The sequence below is a fragment of the Festucalex cinctus genome, chromosome 13 (genome assembly GCF_051991245.1).
Source record: "Festucalex cinctus isolate MCC-2025b chromosome 13, RoL_Fcin_1.0, whole genome shotgun sequence".
In the NCBI taxonomy this organism is placed as follows: Eukaryota; Metazoa; Chordata; class Actinopteri; order Syngnathiformes; family Syngnathidae; genus Festucalex; species Festucalex cinctus.
The window spans coordinates 18,972,959-18,995,000 of record NC_135423.1 but is presented as its reverse complement, the minus strand read 5'-3'; the positions used below and the strand labels follow the sequence as shown (position 1 = coordinate 18,995,000).

Genomic DNA, 22,042 nt, shown 5'->3' with positions numbered 1-22,042 from the left:
TCGAACAAAATGAGCATAAAGTTGCTTATAGTGGCTTGTAGGATCATTACTGATGACTTATTTTCCGTCATTCTCCACAGCTGGAGATCAGGACAACTCTGACAACAACACCATTTTTGTCCAAGGCCTGGGAGAAGATGCCACAGTTCAGGAAGTGGGCGACTTCTTCAAGCAAATTGGCATTATTAAGGTATTAAGTTTGTTCTTTACACTGGCGAACCTACTCTTGCCATCTTCAAGTGGAAGTAGAGTCAAAAAATTTCTTCACTATTTTATGTTTTATGTGCTCCCACTAGTCTAAACACGGCATTCTGATTAATATCATTTATGGGAAATGAGCAGCAAAACCTGCTCAGTGTTGAGGTAACGATCAGTCACGGGCTCAGCTTGCAAATGTCACATGACCAAACTGAATACAGGAGAGCCGTGATTGGCCGTTTACCTGAGCCCTAGTCATTTTCATTTGACAGAAAGTGGCAAAATGGCTGCCTGTTTTGCTGTTTAATTCATTTTCCACAAACACAATTTTAATCAGAATATTATGTTTAGACTAGTGAGGCCACATAGAACATATTGTAAAGAAAATGCATCACACTGCTGTGTGTGGTATCAAAACTCTTTCTTGATGCTAGAATCACTTCGTTACAAGAAGTTGAAAGCTTCAAATTGCAGTACACACTGGCAAACGGAAGTAGAAATTGTCAACTTTGGCACTTTTCAGGTCAACAAGAAGACTGGTCAGCCAATGATCAACCTCTACTCTGACAAGGCCACCGGCCGACAAAAGGGTGAAGCTACAGTGTCCTTTGATGACCCACCTTCTGCTAAAGCTGCTATTGACTGGTTTGATGGTAATGGCACACGCACACGGACCGTTTCCATCATGCGACATCTTTTAACTGGTCCCGTTTGTCATTTCAGGCAAAGAGTTTAATGGCAAACCTATCAAAGTGTCATTTGCCACCCGCAGAGCTGAGTTCACACAGCGGGGTGGAGGACGAGGCAGTGGAAGAGGTGAGTAGAGGTAGTAACAAACATTTCACACATCCACCCTCTGTGTTTATATTTCCCCCTTCTTGCCTCAGGTTTCAGAGGTCGTGGCGGTGGTGGTCCCAACTTTGACATGAAAGGGGGAGACTGGCCTTGCCCCAACAGGTTTGTCTGCAATGGACAGTAAATGTGCACATATGATGCACTTCCCAGATTTACTCAGATCCTCCCATTTTGTGTTTTCAGCTCCTGCGGCAACATGAATTTTGCGAGGCGACAAGAGTGTAATAAGTGTGGTGCTCCCAAACCTGGAGACTCCGGAGGATTTGGAGGTGCCAGCTTCCCATCGCATACAATCACAGTCTGCTCTTTTGGTTACATGCGTGCACGTGTTCAAAGTTGAGATAAATCACTTGTGTTGCAGATCGTGGCGGCAGAGGCGGTTATGGTGACAGAGGGGGTGGATTCCGTGGCCGTGGAGGGTTCCGTGGCGGAGACCGGGGTGGCTATGGTGGTGACCGTGGTGACCGTGGTGGATATGGAGGGGGATACAAAATGGGAGGAAGGTTGGTGTATTCATTTTTTTTCCTTGAGGAGCAGAAAGGCAGCTATGCTCATAAAAACAAAATAGATTGTTAAAAATATCAATCGTTAAACATTGGTTATATATTTCAGACTAAACTAATCAAAGTGAATGAGCAGTAATAACAAATCAGTGTAGGTTTAGCTTCCAGCAGATGGCATCATCCACTTGATAAAGCTTAAAGAAAGAATTTTTTTTTTTTTTTTTTTTTTTTTTTTTTTTTTTTAATGAAAAGCTTTTTTTTGACAGCATGACGATTATTAGCTGGCGAGGGGGGGAAAAAACAAAATAAAGATTTAATGTGCATTTGGATTAAGGATTGTTCACACCTATTTTGTCAACTTTTTTTTAATATAAATCTATAATCTGTCTTTCAGAGGTGACCGGAGAGATGACAGACGAGACCGGCCGTATTAAAGTGTAGCGCAGATGAACATCACTCCAGCCACAGAGTCCACCATAGAGGGAGCTTCGTCAAAGTGGCATAAAACGGACATTTTGACTTATGCCCATTTTTCATAGACTGCCGCAAGTCATGAATATTATTCAATCAGTGTGTGAGGCAGTTTGTACTATGACAAGGACTCGCCGGCTGTGGCATGTGACGGATTTCTTTTATTTCTTTGTACATCTTTTATTTTTCTGTCCTAGGTGCAGATGTTGGTAGGCTTCGTACCATTGTTTTGTATGAACGGAATAAAATGTTTTGTTTTTCTTCCCCCAACAAACATTAAACTCTGATCTATTTTTTTGTGTTCTGTCAAAAGTACTTTGAAGAAAATGGAAATGTGAAATTTTTTTTGATTTTGAGGTTGTATCTTAGAATTTACACATACAAAAATAAACTTGTTCGGCACGAAAATATTCAGATTTGGCTCAACGAAGTACAATTGTCTTAAATTCGTTTTGGAGTCAAGCTCAGCTGTGTGAAAGGAGCGGGCGTGCGCGTTTTATCCGCCTTCGCGTGCAGCCTTTAACCAGGTGGGCGGGGCCGTTTCACGCCTGTCCAAGGCACTGTTGTTTACGCGGTTGGAGATGAGAGATGAAACTCGGCCGTCCAACTCGTAACCGAAGAACCACAGTTATGAGAAGTCCGTACGTCGAGCAGTAATGTGCCGTGTGCCAACACAGTGGCCGCTCCACGACGATGAACCGGTACCGGGCTGGAAGCAGCGTGAAGCCCGCCTGGTTCCTGATTGTGACCTGCTTAATCAGCGCGCGCGCTGCATGCGGTTCTCCACTGCTCGACCCAGAGGTACTCGCTCACTGTTCACCTTATGACTACTAGACAACCCTGTTCACTTTTATTTTTGAGAGAAGCAGTCTTGTAATAATATTCGCCAAGAACAGTAAGAAAAGAAAACACGTAGTTTGTGATAATTGGTTTAAAGAAAAAGAAAACGGACTTTTAATCATAGCTAACATTTGTGTGACATTATTTGGTATTTTGAACAACTCCGTTTGCCATTTGGAGCTCTCCTGGGTCTAAATTACCGCCCGTCACCAAAACAGGAAATGTACATGCTCAGTTAGCTTGGTTGTGGCTGTAAACATTTTACCAAGGAAAAAACACACTTTCAATCTGTCAGTATTGAGAACACTTTAAATTTCCCCACTCGATAGTGTCTATCTGTCCGCTCTCTCCTCTCTCTCTCAGGTTGAACTTTTGGCCCTATTTTGTATTTTTTGTATTATTTTCCCCCGACCCTTCTCAAAATTGTATTTGGGTGGTGAAATGGTTTATTTTGATTTGATTTTTTTTTTTTCACAAAAACTGACATTTGAACAGGGGTGTGTCTATTTTGTATGCATATTCACTCTGTTTCGCTGTTCAAAGCCTCATCTCTGGTAGCTGCATGTTTGCTTTACGGCTCCTATCCATTAAACAATACCCTCTGGCATCATTCTTTGCCTAGTGTAGACAAAGGGACATTTATACTGCGCATTCCTTTCTTCCATCCCTTTTATTTTAATTTCCCTTCCACCTTCAAACACATCTCTAATCACAAGCCTGTGCGAGTGTCTGAACAAGCACCGTGATGAACAAAACATGTTAAACCCAATGCACCACAATATCTGTCACCATCACCATGTTACTCGTTGTTTGCATGCTCCATCTGACTTCACACCATAAAGCAGATTCTATCTTTGGGCTTGATGTTTGAGCCATATTTTGTTTACTTCTGGGAGAGTTTTCCAGAAATAGTATTGTAATCATTACTCCTTGTTTTGTTGATTATGATATCAATTGCAGGCATTTCTGGAAAAGTATGGCTACCTTCATGATGACAACTTCATCCACAATGCAGTTGAGATGCAGTCAGCAATCCGGTGAGTTCCTTATCTCATCGCCCCGCACTCAAGATGTAATGTGACACAGTGACAGATTTATTTGCGACGGTGAGAGCCTAATGGTACCCTATGTTAATCAGTGGGTAGAGGCCAGGCGTGGTAAAAGGCCCCCAAGGTCTGTACAACCATACCCTCACTCACCTCTAAACCGCAAACCTTTCCTGAACCCTCCCCGAACCAACCAGGAATTTCAGGAACCTCGCCTCTTGGCCAACACGCTTGCCACTACAGTAAAAGAAAAAGATTAAACATGCTCACAGGCAGACGTAGACCTTAAAGCTCGGTTAGCCAAACTATTCACTTGATGTTTGGCTACGGGGTGCGTTCATTTGCACCATGCCCCTGTGATCCATGGATTTGACATTTTCACATCAGTCTTACACTTTATTTAACTTGAATCTCTGTGCGTCCAGTTTGTGTCTGTTTTTAAAGCTTGATATTTTGACTCAAAGTGATTTCATTAATAAGCAGCAGTGTGACCTCTAAATGTTAGCCAAAAAACAATTTCAATTCAAGGGTCTGAAATACTGTATATATATTATTAATGCTGCTTCCCAACCAAGGTTATTTTAGTTAACTAAAAAATGAAATGAAATAAAAACGAAAATACTTTAAAAAATAAACAAAAACAAAAACTAACTGAAACTACCTTTTATGGTTACAAAACTAAAACTAACTATAACTTATAGCAAAAATGTCCTTTATTCTTTGTAATTAATTTAATTCAATTATTTTTATATTAACTGGAATAAGGACTTTTGAAAATGTGTCACAGAGAAGTGACATTGTCTAGCAGCAGCCAATAGAAAAGCACCTTCAGATGATGTCGCTTTCATGGTGTTTTTTTTTTTTTTTTTTTTTTTTAAATATTGCGCACAAGCAATACACATTAAAAAACTAAAACTAATACTGAAACTAACTAAAACTAAATTAAAACTAATAAAAACTAACAGAACCACCCAGATAACTAACTAAAACTAACTACGTAAATGGAAAAATTCCCAAACTATAATAATCCTGTTCCCAACCTTAACATATTTTATATCAGAAAAATGTCATGAAACACCACAAAAAAAGTGTATATGTCTAGATTTTAAGTATGTTCACCGCAAGAACTAAAACCTGGTTCAAGAAAAAACACACAACTGGACTGGTGAATGAGTGAGTGAAGGTTTTTTACTGTACAGCAATATTGTGTGTGGAAGAGCCCAAGTGCAGTCTGGAGTTGAGAATTAGCACTAATAAAGCTACAAGCTTATAACCATGACTGCATTGTCCCTGTCAAATAAATAATCAAACAAACAAAAAAAAATCTCTATTAACACTCACATTCACCTAATTAGACAATTTATAGTCGTCAGTTAATGTTACATGTATGTTTTTTGTTTTGTTTTTGTTTTTAAAGAAAGGTTACAAAGTGCGATTTCCGCACAGATTCAAACCCCAATTCTGAGAACTGCCAGGCAAGCCATGCTAACCACTAGCCCACTATATGCTATCCCCACTGTACCATGTTTTTATTTCAAATTGGCATCTCAAAAATGTGTGCGAGGAATTCCATTTTATGCCAATATTTGCCCTCTTCCCTTCTTAGGGAGTTCCAGTGGTTGTCTCGCCTACCCGTGACAGGTGAATTAGACAGCGCCACCCTGAGGCAGATGTCGGAGCCGCGCTGTGGCGTGTCGGATAAGGGCAGCCAGCAAGTGTGGGCCCGCAGGGTAAACATCATCTTCACTGCGAGGAGTTCTGCAAAAGGAGCGCCACGGCGCCGGAGGAAGCGATCTGCAGTAAAAGGTTCCGTGTTGGTTCATTTTTAAATGTGCCGTCTTTGTCCTGGTGAGCTTTGTAAACTAAAATCTCTTAACAGAGCTAAGGGTTGTAATTAAGTATAGTCCAGTTTTTCATGTTGCCTTTGTCAGTTATGCCTGATTCTTTGACATTCATTGTCATGCAGTTTATGTCAATCAACTGTTAAAAGTAAACGTAACGTTTTCATTAGCAGTATTCCAATGGTTGTCTCCCTTTTCCAGCACTTTGATTTTCCTCCGAAATGCTTTTAGTAAATTATAGACAGGCCTTTAGGGTGCTATCCTAATGTTCTGCTTCAGACACAGCTGGAAAAGTATTTATGGCTGGAAAGGTCAGTGCAATTTAACGTGGCTAAACAAAACACTGCCCTGTTCAACCGCAGTTAAGAACGGTCCTAAAATGCCAAATTTCCTGCAGACGCTTTGAAATAATTAAGTCCTCTGTTGCTAGTAGAGCACTTTAAATAACATTTGTGATTATTGCACTCCTCTGCTCTTATAAAAGCCTGCGCATGCTCATGCAAATATCTTATCTGATTTTTTATTTTTTTATTTTTTATTTTTTTGAGTTGAGTTGAGTTTTGAATCGCTGCTGCCACATGTGGCCAAAAAATAAAACTGCACACTCCCTTCGTCACGTACACAACGCATGCACGATGTCACATCCGCAGGCAGAGGGCAGAAAATTCGAACCCGAATACAGTCTGAAAATTCCTCCGTAGGGCAGCTTTAATATTTACTTCAAATATTTTGATTGTAGTATTCATTACTATAAAACCTTTAGTTCATTCAGTATATTACAGCGTGTTACTTTCCATGCCATGTCTCGTATCTCATGATTTGGTTTGAAGTGTTCATACGTTCCTTGCCTTTCCTGACATCTCCTCTGGGTGTGCCCTTGAGTGTCGTTGCCTTGGAGACCAACGGTTTCTCGCGGCTCATTCCTGTTAAGGGTATTATAATCTACAAAAACAAAGCAAAGAACTAAAACTAAAATTGAAAAAACATTTTCGTTAACAAAATAACATTAAAATGCTTCAAAAAATGGAAAGTTACTGAAACTGCTGTTTCTAAAATTAACTAAAAGACAAACAAGTTTATTTCACTTTATTATACAACACTTTGGTGAATTTTGCATTCGACAAATACTCCATATATAAAGTATATATTTAAACATTTTGACAAACTAATAAAAAAAAAAAAAAACTAAAACCAAACCATTTAATAACTAATAAAAATGAACAAACTTGCTCAAATAAATAAATAAATAAATAAATAAATAAATAAATAAATAAATAAAAAGTCCAAAATCCAAATCTATACTATTCTAACCCTGGTTCATGCAGCCTTGTGTTGGTGTGAAGTCGTGCATTCCTTAGTGTCACATCAGGAGTTGGCTAATGTTCGGGGAATGCAGTGATGGCTGATGTGTGCCGCTGCCTCTTCATGTTGGTGCCTTGACGTGTTCCATCTGGCAAACACATCCACAACTCACTGAATGTTTTGCTCAATTGTCTCTGCCGCCGCATATGTCATGATGACTGCTTGCATGGATGGAAGTCTTCATGGTGCATGTGATAGAATTGACATTTACTAGCAAGAGTTCAGGATCACGAATGATACACAATTTTGGTCATATTTCTTTTTTTCTTCTTTTTTTTGATCTACTGTATTGTGTCTTAAATATTCAATAGTCTGACTTGAACACTCGATCTGATCAGCTAAGAGCTGCAGCAACACGTTTGTCTGCGTTTTCACTCTCGACTGCAATGATTTGAGTCCGTGTGAATGCTGCCACCGCTTCTGAGCAAGTAGCAAAACAAACCTTGACTCGTGTCCTGTGCTGGATGTTCTCACTAATATTTACAAAGCTAACATTCCACCACCCACATCCTAGATAAGTGCTACGAGCGTGATATGTTTGCGAGGCGATTCGTTTTCGCAGGTGCCATGACCTCAACACCTATAACCTCTTTCTTGCCTTTCTATTGCATATCTCCCAGCAACAATAAGCCTTTTGTAACATTTATGTACGAAACCTCACATGTTAACCCCAGAAAACCATTGAGTCCATTAAAATAGTTTGTTTTGAGAGAGAAAAATCTGAGGAATCTATTTTCATCATTTATTTCCATGATCAGCTGGCAAACTTTGCCCGGAGACAGCTGACAACTGTGTTTTTTTTTTTTTTTGTAAACTCAGGCAAGCAGGCATGTTGGCTCTAATTGTTTTTTTTTAACAATGCTTTTCTGAGTAATTTTCCCTCCTGTTTTTCTGAATAATTTTTTTTCGCTGTTTTTCAGATTTTTTTTTATGACAGAAAAAAATATTCAGTAAAACAGATAAATAATAAAAAAAAAACAATTACTCAAAAAAAAACAATTACTCAAAAAAAAACAATTACTCAAAAAAAACAAAGCTCCCCCCCAAAAATAGTCAGAAAAAGTTTTTTTTTAAGTGAATGCAATCCGCTTCCATACAACAATAAAATGTACAATACATTTTTCCCCCAAGTTTTCCTACTGTTGTTCACATAAACGTGGGAAAAAATGTTAAACTAATAGAAATATGGCTGCATGTTTTAGTCATTAATACAGTAATTTCATAATAATTCATAAAATTGAGTTAAAATTAAAAAGATGTGATATTGATTTGATTTGAGCTAATTTTTCTGCCACTAGATGGCATAATTGCATTTGTAAGGCATTGGTGACAGCTCAGTGCTTTTTTCATGAAGTAACTTGTTAAAATATGCACATTTTTAAAATTATAAAATACACCTTGACCCCAGTATCTATATACACAAAAATCTAAATGTGACAGTCTCAGGCAACATCTAGAGCCCTAAATGTTTAATCATTATCATTAGGTTTATGATCATAATGTATAATATAATTGTCATCTATTTAATGATAACCAGGGTTAAAAATTGTTTTTAATCAGTGGTGGACAAAGTACTCAGTTCCAGTATTCCAGTATTGGAACCAAAGTATAGATCCTCATGGTTAATGTTGCTCCAATTATGAGTTGAAGTCAAATTGGGGAAGTACTTGCTTTTCAAAAATACTTTCAAAATGAAAGTACTTTTTGTTACAAGTTACACAATGTGTCCTGTAACATTAAATGGAAAAAAAATCTGACTGTATATAATTCAGTGGATTCATTCATTTAAACTTAAACTGTTTTTTTTTTTTTTTGCTTTTTATACCCTGTTCAAAAATAAAATAACTTATGAAGAAATGTTTTAGCTCAGTGACCGTAATTCTATATATTTTATAAAAACTTCAGTTTAATTTCGGGTTAACAGCCCAAAAGCACAAATTTTCTCAGTACTGTATTTCTCCCTGAGCCCACTTTCTTCTCCACTTTCCGCTAAGTTAAGTTAGTTAACATGTGTTAACCGGTGTCCTCAGCACCAGTAACCCTGTCAGCTTGTGCACAAACAATAACTCCTGTAATCCACTCATCGGAGTCACTTCCTAATGGCCGAGATAACAACACCGCCGCCACACTGGGCATCATTGCAATTGCTTCCATAAGGGAAGTGGAGGAATGTCGTGTGTTTCTGACTTCCTGGCCTCTCAGCTGTCCACTGGGACCTCCTTACTATGGCGAAGTAGGAGAGAAGGCGCCTGGACTCCAATCATACATGTACTGCACTTCTCCACAACCTTTTCTTGCTTTTTTTTCTTTGTTCTCAAGGAAACTATGACAGTGTTGTTCCTTATATTGGTGTTTCTCGATAAGACTCCAGGCTAGAGTTCACCTACAGTAGAAAATGGACAGTTACAAGCTAATTCGCTCAAGATTGCTGCCAAGCCACACTCACACTCCTCCACTCTTTTGATGTGCATTTATTTCACTAAAAAAGGTCAAAGAGAATTTCAAACAGTGTGGAGACAAAACGTGAAGCCTGCCAGTACTTGAACGAGGTCATTATCATATTAGCCTCCTCCACTACCATAAAGGCAGATTGTTTATCCGTATGAACTCCGACGTTACGTCATGCTGCCATCCCGCTTGACAATTGCCAGAACCCACTCAGATGCAAAGCCTTGAAGTCATACTTTGTTACAGTAAATGAGTTTCTGGATGTTGCAAACATTTTGCCCGCGTATCAAAAAATGGTTTCCTGCCATGCAGCCGCTGTGTCTGCGTGTTGTGGATGTGTACAGTATGCCTGGCTGCATTTGTATGTTTGCTGTGGTTGCAGATTGCCACGTTGTGTATTCCTGTGTGTACACTGCAAGATTACTTGTGTAAATTCAAGAATGTACTCCATTTCCTCCACTTCTGTGTAGCCATAAACAGATATGGGTTTGGTATGTTTATGATTATGACCGCATGCACTTTACAGTATGTGTGAGCTGTAAAAATCACAGAGAAGGCAAGGCAAGGCAAGGCAAGTTTATTTGTATAGCACATTTCATACACAAGGCAACTCAATGTGCTTTACACAAGGAAAGACAACACATAAGCATCAAAAAACAGTAGTTAACATTCAGAGGAAAAAAAACAAAAAAACAACAACACTTAATTAAAGCTGTTTAAAAGTCCCTAATCAAAGGTATAAGAAAAAAGCAAAGTTTTTAACCTGGATTTGAAAGCATTTACACTCGGGGCTGACTTCACTTCTGTTGCGTTCAGCGTTCTGAATGAGCTGCAATTGTCTCATGTTCTTTTGAGAGAGTCCAGTCAGAAGACCGTTACAGTAATCTAGTCTGCTGGAGATAAAAGCATGGATAAGCTTCTCTTGGTCTGCTTGAAGCATGCAGTCCTTCAGTCTGGATATGTTTTTCAGCTGGTAAAAGGCTGTTTTAGTGATAAATTTAATATGATTACTGAAGGTCAGATCTGAGTCTATTAATACCCCAAGATTTCGAACTTGGTCTTTAGTTTCTAAAGACAGTGACTCAAGCTGTTTTTTAACAGCAATCCTCTTTTCTTTATTGCCGAAAACAATGAGCTCCGTTTTGTTTTCGTTCAGCTGAAGGAAATTTTGGTTCATCCAGTTGTTAACTTGCTCTAGAGGATGACACAATGCGTTAATAGAACTGCTGTCATTTGGGGACATGGATAAATACAGTTGTGTGTCATCTGCATAACTATGATAGTCAACATCGGTGTTCTGAAGCATTTGACCCAAAAGTAACATATACAGACTGAACAACAGGGGTCCAAGGACTGACCCTTGAGGGACCCCACATATCATGGCCTTTCGATCAGATTCAAAATTTCCAATGGTCACAAAGTAACTCCTTTCCTCCAAATAGGACCTGAACCATTTAAGGACTGTCCCATTTAATCCCACCCAAGTTTCCAGCCTGTCTAACAGTATATTATGATCAATCGTGTCAAATGCTGCACTGAGGTCCAACAAGACGAGCACCGATACCTTCCCTGCATCAGTGCTCAATCTTATATCATTCAGTACTTTAATCAGAGCTGTTTCTGTACTGTGATGAGGTCGAAAACCTGACTGGAATTTATCCAAAAGTCCGTTTAAGCTCAAAAAATTGCTGAGTTGATTAAAAACCACTTTTTCAACTATTTTAGTTACGAAGGGAAGGTTTGCGATTGGTCTATAATTTGCTAGCAGGGAGACATCCAGTGTTCTCTTTTTTAGAATGGGCTTGACGGCGGCTACTTTCAGACATTTAGGAAGTTCACCTGATTGAAGTGAGCAATTAATTATTTGTTGTAAATCGATCTGAACAGATTTCACAATGGTTTTGAAAAAGCCAGATGGAATTGTGTCAAGACAGCTCGTGGAAGGTTTCAATTGCTGAACCAAGTCTACTACAGTATTTTGATCCACTGAGTCAAATTCTGTCATGGTAATTAAATTATTCCTAGGTGATTTTAAGTGCAGCATCGTTTTGTTATTTTGCTGGTTTGTAACAATGTTTGACCTGATGGCTTGTACTTTTTCACTAAAGTAGCAGGCAAATTCATTGCATTTATCTGTTGAGAGGAGTTCTGGCGCTGTTTGATTTGGGGGATTTGTAAGTTTGTCAACCACGCCAAATATAGTGCGTGTATTGTTGAGGTTCCTACTAATAATTTCAGAAAAGTGTTGTTGTCTAGCTATTACTAACTCTTGGTTAAAATGACAAAGACATTGTCTGTACAGGTCAAAATGAACTTGGAGTTTAGTTTTTCTCCACTTTCGCTCTGCTTTTCTGCATTTAGATTTCAAAGTCATTATGTTGGTAGTACACCTCCAAGGTGTTTTAGTTCGGGATGAAATGGTCTTAGTTTTAATAGGAGCAACAGCATCCAAAACATTTGAGATTTTTGAGGTGAATTCATCCAGAAGTTCATCAACGGTCTCTGCATTTACAGTTGGTGATGCAGCCATTAATTCCATAAACATATTGCTTGTATTCTCATTTATGTACCTTTTTTTAATCGAGACAGTAGTTGTTTGAACTTCTGGGATTGTTTGTAATTCAAAAAACACACAGGAATGATCTGAAATAGCCAGATCTTTCACCTCAACAGATAAAATGTCAACACCTTTAGAGATGACGAGATCAAGAATGTGACCTTGATTGTGTGTTGGACCTTTTACATGTTGTGAGAGACCAAAAGTATCAAGTATATTACAAAATTCTTTGGTATTTTTATCCAAGTTGTTGTCAACATGAATGTTAAAGTCTCCAGTTAAGACCAGATAATCATAGTCGGTACAAATTACTGACAGCATTTCTTCAAATTCCTCCATGAATCTGCCTTTTTGTTTTGGAGGTCTGTAAATTATGACAATGACGATGTTTGGTTCACCTTTTACCAAAAGACTAAGATATTCAAATGAATTAAAGCTTCCCAATGAAATTTCTTTACACTGAAATAGAGATTTAAAAATGGCAGCAAGTCCACCACCTTTTTTGCCATTACGACATTTGTTCATGAAACTAAAATTTGTTGGTGTTGCCTCATTGAGAACCGTGTTGCAGGAACCTTCTGTTAGCCATGTTTCACTGAGGAGAAATAAGTCAAGATCATATGTCATAATAATGTCATGAATCAACAATGATTTGTTAACTAGTGATCTTGTGTTTAGTAGCGCTAGTCTCACAGTGGCAATCGGAGACGCTGGTTTAGTCAGAGGTTCACAAGCTATACTGACTAGGTTTGTAGCTTCTGACTTATTTCTTCTCATTTCTTTTGCCAACTTTCTATTTCTTGTAATCACAGGAATGCTACAAGCTTCCTTGGGTCCTGACTTATTCTGGGAACACACGTTTTTTATATTGTATATGTAGTCTGGACCCAAAACATATCAGACCGAGCTGTAGTTGAGATTCTCCATAGCCAAAGATGGAGGTCGGCGGGTGGGGAGCTGTATGCTGAGGCTTGGTGGAGTCAGACGATTAGTGGATAGCTGAATGTGGCGTCTTGGGGGGAGCATGGGCGAACCGTCATCAGCAGGCAGCTGCCTGGAGAGACTTTTATTTAGCTGTATGGAGAGATTGACCAGATTGCTCAACCTGTTGGTGAGACTCGCTGGCGAGTCAGTCATCGGGTCATTCGGGGGCGGTGCACAGCGCGGGGGTGCATCCGGCAGTGAATCCGGTAGTGGCGCTGTCTGGCAGGTGTCGCTTGGGGGCGATGAACAGCGCAGGGGTGCATCTGGTAGTGAAACTGGTGGTGGTGGTCGTGGTGGTGTTTGGCAGAAGAAGTCAACATGTACTCAAAGTGCTTGTTAGTTGAGACATTTAGTCAGCTTTTATGGGTTATAAATCATTTGCACTTGTAAGTCGTGGCTCTGCTTAAAAAACAACAGGCAATACCTGGTAGTTTGTTATGCGGTAGATGGAATTACAAGGTGGAAGCACAGTCGAGCTTTGTCAAAATGAAAAGACCAATATTTAGTGGCTATTATATATTTAATTTTTTACAGGAATAAATTTGGTTAAAATAATACTATTTTTAAAAAAAAACTCATAAAAATGAAAAGACCAATGGTTAGGGCCTTAAAAAAAAAAAGTTAAAATAATACTATTTAAAAAAAAAAAAAAATCTCATGTGAAAAAGCAAACACCAATATCTAGTGCCTATATATATGTATTTTTTTTTACATAAATAAATTTGGTTAAAATAATACTATTAAAAAAAACCAAATCTCATGTAAAAAGGAAAAGACCAATATTTATTGGCTATTTATTTATTTATTTATTTTTTTTTTTACAGAAACAAAATTGGTTAAAATAATACTATTAAAACAAACAAACAAACAAATCTCATGTAAAAACGAAAAGACCAATATTTATTTTTACAGAAATAAATTTGGTTAAAATAAAAATTCAATCAAAATTAAAATCATTAAAATAAAAATTAAATCTCATGTAAAAGGAAAAGACCAATATTTAATGTTTTTTTGTTTTAAGGTTAAAATAAAACTATTGAAAAGCAAATCCCATATAAAAATGCAAAGACCAATATTTAGTGCCTAATTTTCACAAGAATAAATTTGGTTAAAAATAAAACATTGCAAAAAAAAAAAATCTTGTGAAAAAATAAAAAGACCAATATTTAGTGCCTATTTTTTACGGAAATAAATTTGGTTGAAATAATACTATTAAAAACAAATCTCATGTAAAAATAAAAACACCAATATTTTGTGCCTATTTTTTTACAGAAATATTTTTTTTAAATCATGTAAAAATGAAAATACCAATACAGTATTTAGTGCTTAATTTTTACAGAAATAAATTTAATTGAAATAATACTTTTAAAAACAAATCTCATGTAAAAATAAAAAGACCAATTATTTATTTATTTTAACAGAAATAACTGGTTAAAATAATACTATTAAAAAAGATTATGTAAAAATTACATTAAAATGAAATTACCAATATTTAGGGCTTAATTTTTTACAAAAATACATTTGGTTGAAATGATACTATTAAAAAAAATCTAATGTAAAATGAAAGAAAAAAAATATTTAGTGCCTATTTTTTTTTTTTTTTTTTTTTTTACAGAAGTAAATTTGGTTGAAATACTACTATTAAAAAAAAATATCTCAGTTGAGTAATTTCTTTTTACAATCTGGTTTCACCAAAACATGCTTCCTTGTTTAATGAAGACTCTAAGCCCCTTTTCACACTGCATTTAGTCGTCAAACCCATTCATTGTGTACGTGGTGAGGGGCGGGGCCCACGGAATGGCGTGTTGCTGGGCAGTGTGGCGCAACAAGGCACCTTGAATTGGAAATTGTGTATTTTGTGGCTTAATACTTGCATGCCTCATTTGTCGTATGTGTATGTTTGTTTTGTGTAGCTGACAAGTGGTCCAAGCATCAGCTGGCCTACCAGATCGTGAACTGGCCCAGCCACCTGTCTCTGGGCTCCGTGCGACTGGCGGTGAGCGCCGCCTTCCAGCTGTGGAGCAACGTATCAGGTCTGGTCTTCCAGGAGGCCCCCGAAGGGCCCGCCGACATCCGGCTGGCCTTTTATGAAGGCGACCACAACGACGGCACCGGCAACGCCTTTGACGGGCCAGGTCTCTGACAAATTGAATTTCCCTCTGATAATTGCAAAGCGTAGATATTAGAACCTCCACAGTGGATGGAATTGACTTTCTTCTGAATCTTGATTTCATACAGTTCAGTCAGTTTTAGTTCTGTAGAGACAGTTTTACAACAAATGTTGTCTCTTGACACTTTCAATAACAACTAACGACCCCCACATGAGCAACCTCTAGTCCAGTGATTCCCAACCAGTGTTTCATAGCACATGATTAATCAACAGGGAATTATCATCTTTCATTTAATTTGTCTGAAAATTCCAAACAAAAATAGGAATTAATAGGAATTTAGCAATTCAGATTCCATTCGCTTAGTGATCCGATTCCTTATCAATTCTCATTGATTCTAATTCGGTGAGGGAATACAATAATACAAAGGGTTTAGTTTGTTTTAACTCTGTAATATTTGAACTTTGGACAGATGATACAGCATATCCAGTATGCACTCAAAGTAGGTGACCTACTTCTCAAAGTATGTCAAGAGACCAAAAAAAAGCTGAAAGTTTTGAAGTACCTTAATGAACGGTCCTGCTTCTTATTGGTGTGGAGAAAATAAAATATTTCGATTTTGAAACTCAACTGATACAACGACTTTAAACAGTGAGACTGTTACTGTAGCTTTTATCACTAATTCTTTTCTTTTCATCAACCAGGTATTGATTTTTATTTTGTTTTTGTTTTTTTAGTTTCCCAATATATAACACTTTGGCTGCTAACATTTGGGAATCTTTACAGTGCTCCTATTGCATACAACTTGATACTGAGCTAATTCAGATGTAAAACAAAACAAAAAAAAAATGTAAAAAAGAATAAATCATTTGAAGTGGTTTTACAAAAATATATTCTGCACGATTATAACATTTTGTATTTATTTATTTTTAAACAGTTACCCCAAAAAAGTCAGAAAACTCCCAATTTCAGTAAGCAATGTTAAAAATAAGATAATATGATATAATATGACAATAAATTGTGTTTTACTTGAAACATTCATGTACTTCCTCTCCTGCTTGTCTGCATTCGAGCCACAGGTGAATTGTAAGCTGACTTTGGGCAAGAATTGAGGTTTACTTTGGACTGCTTGCCCAGTCAGTCATCCATTCAGCCATCCATTTACTTGACCGCTTATTCCTCACAAGGGTCGCGGGGGGTGCTGGCGCCTATCTCAGCTGGCTCTGGGCAGTAGGCGGGGGACATCCTGGACTGGTTACCAGCCAATCGCATGGCACACAGAGACCAACAACCATCCACACTCACAAGCACACCTAGGGACAATTCAGAGCACCCAATTAACCTGCCATGCATGTCTTTGGAATGTGGGAGGAAACCGGAGTACCCGGAGAAGACCCATGCGGGCACGGGGAGAACATGCAAACTCCACCCAGGAAGGTCGGAGCCTGGACTTGAACCGGAGTCCTCAGAACTGGGAGGCAGACGTGTTAACCACTTGATCACCGTGCCGCCTCACCAGGCAGTCACAATAACTTTATTATATTTTGACACATAAAAAGTCATATATATATATATATATATATATTTATATATATATATATATATATATATATATATATATATTGAGGGAGACAACAGGAAGCCTGGCAGGTCGCCTTTAAGTGCCCCTAGTTTCTATCTTATATTTAAAAAAATAATAATAATAATTCAAACTCTCTCATTTGCTTCCCCTCTTAAAATTATGACTTTATTCTCATAAGATTACTATTTCCCCCCCCAAAAGTGTCACTTGCTAGAATCAATGGCCTGAAAATTCCTTCATATCATGCCAATCTGATACATTTAAAGTGCAATTTGAATTTTACGAAAGAAAAATCACATTTAACTTATTTAAAAAGCTTATACTTTTTCTCTTCCTGTGCATTTCAAAGTGAAATTTATTAACGGCGTCTTTGCTTTTCAGGGGGAACCCTGGCTCACGCCTTCCTGCCCCGCCGAGGGGAAGCCCATTTCGACAAGGCCGAGAGGTGGACCCTAAACGGACATAAGGGCCACAATCTGTTCATGGTGATGGCGCACGAGATCGGACACACCCTGGGTCTGGAGCACTCGCCTGTGCGTCACGCTCTCATGTCGCCGTACTACAGGAAGCTGGGCCGCAGTCTGGTCATGAGCTGGGACGACATCCTGGCCGTGCAGCAGCTGTACGGTGAGATCAGAAATATTCATGGCCGCCCCTGACCTGTATTGGGGGAATTCCAGTCACAACGCAGCAGTCCACGTACATCAGAATTTTGCAGTAATAATAATGCACATATTTGTGGAGACATGGGATCAAGGTTTATTTTATAATTTTAAGAATGTGTAGATTTTCACAAGTTACTGAAAAATGCACTGAGCTGTCACCAACGCCTTACAAATGAAATTATGCCATCTAGTGGCAGAAAAATGACCTAAACACAAATCAATATAACACTGTTTTTTTGTTTTTTGTTTTTTTAAAGTACAGTACATCTTTTTAATTTTAACTCAATTTTATGAATTATTATGAAATTACCGTATCAATGATTAAAACATGCAGCCATATTTCTATTAGTTTAACATTTTTCATGTTAACAAGAGTATGAAAACTTAGAAAAAAAACATTTTATTGTTCAGCCTTCCAAATGCAATTATGCCATCTAGTGGCAGAGAAATGACCAACACAAATCAATTTCACACTTTTTTTTTTTTTTTTTTTTAACAGTATACCGGTAGTACATCTTTTTAATTTTAACTCAATTTTATGAATTATTATGAAATTACTGTAACAATGACTAGAAGATGCAGCCATATTTCTATTAGTTTAATGTTTTTTTCCCCACTTTTATGTTAACATGAGTATGAAAACTTAGAAAAAGGTATTTTATCGTACATTTTATTGTATACAGTGGAACCTCTACTTACGAACATCTCTTCATACGAAATTTTCTAGTTACAAAACGCCCCAACGGGAAAATATTGCCTCTTGTTACGAAAGAAATTTCTAGATACGAAAGGTAAAAATACATTACCGAACGCAACATACTTTCGGCTATGGCTATTTCTTACCATAGGTACCTATGAGCGTAAATACTTGATCGGTGTTTGTGCATGTTTCTGGCATCCCATTGGCTAAGAGGAAACTATACCATAGGTATGAGCGTATACTAGATCGGTGTCTATACAGCGTCCTCATCATTCATCCCGCGGCCCATGAGGTGTTCCGATAGTTTTTCGTAAATGTATGAACTAACGGCCAACGAATTTGTGCAAACATTCAAACAATTGGTGATTGATGAAAGCACAGTAAGTTTTTAATTGCGACGAGACGGGCCTTTAAAAAAAAAAAAAAAAAGATGCCTCGCCATACCGGAAGTTTCAGAATTTGTTTAAAAGAATCGCCCAGAAAAAGTGTTCACCAGTCGGGCGTTTGCTCACTAAGGTGATGTTTGCATTGGACATTAACGAAGGATTGTTTAAAAAAAAACAAAAAAAAACAAAACATCCATGGATCAGTTCTTTACAAAACACCAGGCAAAAAAAAAAAAAAAAGGAGAGAACATGAACCAGAGGGCAAAAAACGATGAGGACAGCAGTTAAAAGGTAAATGACCATCATTTTTATTCTTTACTCTATTCTTTGTTATTTACATTATGCACAACTCTTTATTGTGCAATAATCTAATTGTAACATGTATTTGTTACATGTTTTGATGCATTTTTATGCTTTCTAAAACATTTATGTCTGAAATTTGGGAGGCTTGGAACGGATTAGGGCATTTACATGGAAAATGCGTCTCTACTTACAAAATTTTCTACTTAAGAACTTTCTTCCAGAACCAATTAATTTCGTAAGGAGAGGTACCACTGTATTTAGAACAGATATAAAATTTGTGATTAATTGTGAGTTAACTATTGAAGTAATGTGATTAATTATGTTTAAAATCAATTAATTAAAAATGAACATATATATTTATATATAAAACTACATTCAGGACATGTTGCCTTTCAGCTATTATGACGTGTGAACACGTCCACTCATGTTTGTTATTCAACCTCCTGCTGATCTGAAATTGTTGTTTCCTTTCCACTGCTATTTAAAAACAAGCCAAGACACCTCACATGCTTTCTTGAAGTGCCTAAACTGCTCATCCAGGCGCGCGTGTGGTTAAGTTTGTGCGTTCAGGTGCAATCCAGCTGCTGGCTTTTGTCTTCCTCACAAAAGTTGATTTTCACTTTCTAGTAATAGTGAGTGCACGGAGTCACGTGCGCACGCTGCAGCTGCTTCCATGTTAATGTAACCTGACAAGGACGACAGGCACAGATGTGGACATGTTGCAGCTGCTTCCAGCTATGTGTATGTGTGTGTGTGCGCGCGTAATGAGACAGATGTGAGGTGATGAGAATATACGACAATGTGTGTGTTGCTGATTGCACTGAGTAAAAGAACATGGAGGAAGTGTGCAGTTGTGAGAAGAATCACTGTCCTTATAAGACGATGTTTGTTCGCACTGTCGTTGGTGAACAACATCAGTAAAGTCACAAGTGGTAGACTACTGTAATTTGGCACACAAAATGTTGCAGTCCAGTCAACAAGCACCCATGACGATTTTTTTCCGTGCTTTTGATGCCTTTTGTTGTCCTCCTCATGGTTCAGGTAAGCCGGCAGGTGATCGGCTGGTGCGGCTGCCGGGTGAGGTGCTGCATGCAGCCCTGCGAGAGTGGGAGTTCATGGATGTCCACGCGTCTGACAAGAGCAACGGCCTGCCTCTCTACTGCCAGTCTGGGGTCTTCGATGCCATCACTGTGGGTCAGTGCTGACCGGGAATGAGACAACAGTGTCGTTTGTTTCCAGCATGGTGGTGTGTCTGAGGACTCCGGTTCGAGTCCAGGTTCCCCAGGTTCCGGCCTTCCTGGGTGGAGTTGTCATGTTCTCCCTGTGCCCGCGTGGGTCTTCTCCGGGTACTCCGGTCTCCTCCCACATTCCAAAGACATGTATGGCAGGTTAATTGGGCGCTCCGAATTGTCCCTAGGTGTGCGTGTGAGTGCGGATGGTTGTTCTTCTCTGTGTGCCCTGCGATTGGCTGGCAACCAGTCCAGGGTGTCCCCCGCCTACTGCCCAGAGCCAACTGAGATAGGCGCCAGCACCCCCCGCGACCCTTGTGATGAATAAGCGGTCAAGAAAATGAATGGATGGATATATATATATATATATATATATATATATATATATATATATATATATATATATACACACACACACACATACATAAAGAGCCATTATTTCGTCCAGTGAAGTTGGGATGATGTGTAAATTATAAATAAAAACTAAACAAATAAACACAAAAATAAAACAAAAAGTAAGCAGTAGGAGTGTGAATTGCCTAGTACCTGACGATTCGATTCGTATCACGATTCACAGGTCACGATTCGATTCGATACCGATTAATCCCGATACGAATTTATAAGTCGATTGTTGCGATGTACGCCATCTTGTTACCCTGCTGAAACCGAGTTGATCAAACTATAGCTCTGGTAGTAATGCCAAAGCGCCCTCTGCTGGCAACTTTATATAAAGACACCACTTTTGGGGGAAAATAAAAGGCTTATCACAGGAGTTTTGTCATATAACATTTGATCTGGAGAGTACGCACACAAGAGGGCTACTGTTTTTCACTTTGCTGTATTATGTTTATGGCCTAAAACTGTTTATCATACAAATTGTTCATTCTGATTCACATACTATGCAAAAAAATAAATGTTATTACACGAAAAAAAGGGAGTAATTTAGACCAATAAAATGAGCATTAGTATGTTTTGTGACTTTATTTGTCAGTTTAGGGTCACTGGAGGCAGCTGCTCTTTCTCAGTTTGTTGTTGACAAATGTTATTGTGTTGAATCTTCCAGACGGCAACGGGACAGTGCTGGTGTTCCGAGGCAGCGTGTACTGGAGCGTGTCAGCTGAGGGGCGCGTGAGCGGCCCGCTGCCTCTCCGTCAGCGTTGGGCTGACCTCCCGGCAGCCATCGAGGCGGCCGCCTTCTCGCCGTTTGACGCAAAGTGGTACTTTTTTAAAGGTATTCGTTTTTTGGATGATACAGTTGAGATGGTGTTGTGGCTGTTATGAATCATCCGATGAAGTGCTTGTTACTTTTCCCCCCAGGGAAGCGTATGTGGCGCTACACAGGCCAAGTTCTTGACACAGGCTTCCCCCGGCAGAGCACTGATGCGGGTCTACCTCGCCACCCGGACTGCGCCTTCTTCTACGCCCCTCTGGGTCACATGGTACTGTTTAAAGGCTCCCGCTATTTTGTTCTCAACCTGCAAACCTCGAGCCGAGAGCCCTACTACCCGCGTAAGCTTAAAGACTGGAGTGGCGTGCCGCAGGGTACAAATGGGGCACTGAGCCGTCCGGACGGGCGCCTCTACTTTTTCAGGGAGCGCCACTTCTGGAGATTTGACCCAATAAAAGTGCGAGTCACCAGAGTGGGCCAGTGGACCAAAGAGCTGAGTTGGACTGGTTGTAATGAAGCTCCTCGCAGCAATGATATACTTTGACCAGCAGAGGGCGTGCTAATCAGTGTCTTGTACCTTTATTCTTGGACATTTGTTTGTTGCAAATTAGTTATCGCAGGAGCACAAATGCTTACTTAACATGTACGTGTCCATTTGATTGTTTTATAATATGTATAACCTAAAAGTGCTCCCCCCCCCCCCCCCCCCCCCCCCCCCCCCCCTTTCCACATAGATGTGGACTTAAATAATTATGAGATGACTACTGTATTAGCATAGTTGTTACTGGCGCCACTG

At 38.8% G+C, this 22,042-nt stretch overlaps 2 protein-coding genes across 3 annotated transcripts in view; both read left to right on the top strand.

The window, feature by feature from the left end:
• The window catches only part of taf15 (TAF15 RNA polymerase II, TATA box binding protein (TBP)-associated factor), an 8,544-nt gene extending 6,224 nt beyond the window's left edge, over positions 1-2,320 (top strand). For both annotated transcript variants that reach the window (XM_077540321.1, XM_077540320.1), the window contains 7 exons: positions 81-190; positions 722-851; positions 922-1,014; positions 1,086-1,155; positions 1,237-1,322; positions 1,415-1,556; positions 1,951-2,320. In XM_077540321.1, the coding sequence (XP_077396447.1) occupies positions 81-190; positions 722-851; positions 922-1,014; positions 1,086-1,155; positions 1,237-1,322; positions 1,415-1,556; positions 1,951-1,990 (671 nt within the window). In that variant the 3' untranslated portion in view covers positions 1,991-2,320. The remainder of the gene's footprint in view (positions 1-80; positions 191-721; positions 852-921; positions 1,015-1,085; positions 1,156-1,236; positions 1,323-1,414; positions 1,557-1,950) is intronic.
• A 227-nt stretch (positions 2,321-2,547) lies between these two features.
• Positions 2,548-21,943, top strand: mmp28 (matrix metallopeptidase 28). Its single transcript, XM_077540319.1, has 8 exons — positions 2,548-2,828; positions 3,828-3,904; positions 5,520-5,719; positions 15,019-15,240; positions 17,177-17,422; positions 19,891-20,043; positions 21,142-21,309; positions 21,396-21,943. Exons 1-8 carry the CDS (start codon positions 2,721-2,723, stop codon positions 21,788-21,790), a joined length of 1,569 nt encoding a protein of 522 aa, XP_077396445.1. The 5' UTR covers positions 2,548-2,720; the 3' UTR covers positions 21,791-21,943.
• The last annotated feature ends 99 nt before the right edge of the window (positions 21,944-22,042 follow it).

Bases quoted from the DNA above. Each gene is read 5' to 3' on its own strand.
- mmp28 (XM_077540319.1), top strand. From the start codon at position 2,721: ATGAACCGGTACCGGGCTGGAAGCAGCGTGAAGCCCGCCTGGTTCCTG. The intron at 15,241-17,176 runs GTCTCTGACAAA...TTTGCTTTTCAG, and splicing joins CAACGCCTTTGACGGGCCAG to GGGGAACCCTGGCTCACGCC. The intron at 20,044-21,141 runs GTCAGTGCTGAC...TGAATCTTCCAG, and splicing joins CTTCGATGCCATCACTGTGG to ACGGCAACGGGACAGTGCTG.